This window comes from Penaeus japonicus, unplaced genomic scaffold, assembly GCF_977035675.1.
Source record: "Penaeus japonicus unplaced genomic scaffold, GWHDUDI00000001_assembly GWHDUDI00000037, whole genome shotgun sequence".
In the NCBI taxonomy this organism is placed as follows: Eukaryota; Metazoa; Arthropoda; class Malacostraca; order Decapoda; family Penaeidae; genus Penaeus; species Penaeus japonicus.
In genome coordinates this window covers 9,455,491-9,457,990 of record NW_028234439.1, presented here as the reverse complement: position 1 = coordinate 9,457,990, position 2,500 = coordinate 9,455,491, and the positions used below count along the sequence as shown (strand labels likewise).

Sequence of the window (2,500 nt, the reverse complement as noted above, 5' to 3'; positions counted from 1 at the left end):
TGAAGTGAAAGGAATTCCCCAAGAAGTTCACTGGGATGGAGGAAGAAGTATTTGTCGCCTCGGGAATCACGAGGCCGAAACTTTGAGGAGCTTGCTGAGACTCTGGTTAGGAACTAATGGGCTGCAGCGCGTCCATATCCTTGACCCTCATCTTGATAAATTCAAGGAGAACATGGAGTGCTTCCACTAGGTTATACTGGAGTTCGAACACTGCTTCTAATTACCGTATAATAAAAACATGAAGGGAGGGGCTGATTCGCGAGAGTGATTTACAGTATTACCGTAAATGGCGAAAAAATATTTCAGAAATATAGTTATCTTGGGTACTAAGGTAAAGTTTTGTAGAAAATACTAGCCATTTTTCGTACCCCTAGGCGTTAGCAAATGGGAAATAACAGTTGCTACAGGCTACCCATTAACAAAAATCGTGTTTCGCATTTCAAAATTCTTAGTTTGTTAATAAAGTGTGCTCTTCACATTATTGTAAAGTCATCTAGTTTCATCTCACCCTTTTCTCCTCATATTGTTCTCGGATTAATAAATGCATTGGAGGTAATGCCCGGTAAGAGATCCCTTAATGCTCACAATGTCCTATCCATCTAGTATTACATTGCAATATTTAAACATAAATGTTTATGGGGGAAAATAGCCGAGTAGTTTCTGTAGTTCTTTCCGTAAGATAGAGCGTATATGTAAATAGTATGGCAATTTAAAGTATCGGATGTCCCAAGGTATATTGTAATTCAGTGATTTTGAGTAAAGCATCTTATCTAGATATAGCCTTATGTGCACTTGAATGACAGCTGAAGGAAATTGTTTCTTAAGAGATCGTATATAAGAATTATATATTCCGATTGAAAAAAGGCCAATTTGAACATATATGAAAATATATTTACAACGACGTTTTGATTGCATGAACTTTAAACATCACGAATAAAACGGATAAAAAATAAAGAAAGTGGATTTTCTCTACACAAAAAATCTAAGGGTGGTGTGAACATGATCAAACTTAATTTCCAAAAAGATTGAGGTGTTGACTTCAACGTCAAATGTAATAATTATGCTTCTATATGAAGGAATCATGTTACCCAATTCAAAAACCAAAACACCGAAGGAAAGCCGGAAAACACGCGAAAGTGCCGAAGGCCTTTCCGCTTTACTACTTCATCAGCCCATAATACATAGGAGCCATAAAGTGGGCTGTATATGCTACAAATATCAGGTCACATCAATCATTATGCGCTCGACGACCTTGGATATTTCGTGTCTCTCCGGGACGGTGATTATGTTGTTAGTTGACTCCATCAATGTCGCTTCGATCATCTTCCTTTGTCGCTCGGCCAAATATACATACATACATACACATATATATGTATATATATAATATATATATATATATATATATATATATATATATATATATATATAATACATATATATATATGTACAATTGTACATATACAAATATATATATATATTATATATATATATATATATATATATATAATATATATAAATATATATTAGATAGATAGATAGATAGATAGATAGATAGATAGTAGATAGAAATAATGTATACATACATTATATATATATATATATATATATATATATATATATATATATTATAATATATATATATATATAATGAAGATGGAGAATGCAGTAACGCATTTTTAATATATACAAATATTTACCTCTCTGACCGGGACTCGAACCCGCGCCATAAGATCGACAGCACGGTTGATACCGCTCGGCTACACGACCCAACAAAAGAGATGTTCAAACCAGACGCTTATGAGATGTCATGGACATTACCTATGTGTTCTTATCAGACAGTGATAGCGAATTTTTACGAACACCTTCGCGGGGTCGTGTATATATATATATAATATATATATATATATATATATATATATATATATATATATATATATATATATATATATATATATATTTATGTATATGTATATGTACATATATAAATAAATAAATTAATAAATATATATATATGTATATATGTATATATATATATATATATATATATATATATATATACATTTGTATATGTACAATTGTACATGTATATATAATATTATATATATAATATATATAATATATATATTAAAAAATATATATTAATATATACATATATAATATAATATATATATATATATATATATATATATATATTATATATATTATGTATATACATGTACAATTGTACATATACAAATATTATATATATATATATATATATATATATATATATTTATATATAATATATATATATATGTCCCTAAAATATAGTTTTACATAATCTGTTAATGGACGAACGTAATGCAAAATATTTCGATTTTTTTTTTTTTTTTTTTTTTTTTCGTACAGCGGAGGTGTCGAAGCGAGATAATGTTATCAAAAGATTTCGCTGCAATACGTATCTCGCTAAACAGGTTTCAACTAGTATAGGAAAACAACAGCAAGCAAGTAATAACAAAAA

The 2,500-nt window shown here is 28.8% G+C and overlaps 1 protein-coding gene across 1 annotated transcript in view; it reads left to right on the top strand.

Moving 5' to 3' along the window:
- The window catches only part of LOC122256100 (uncharacterized), a 502,784-nt gene that overhangs the window by 486,959 nt on the left and 13,325 nt on the right, over window positions 1-2,500 (top strand). Inside the window, exons 17-18 of the mRNA XM_086532461.1 lie at window positions 1-177; window positions 307-331. The exon at window positions 1-177 is cut by the window's left edge and continues 50 nt beyond it. Coding sequence (XP_086388587.1) covers window positions 1-177; window positions 307-331 — 202 coding nt within the window. The remainder of the gene's footprint in view (window positions 178-306; window positions 332-2,500) is intronic.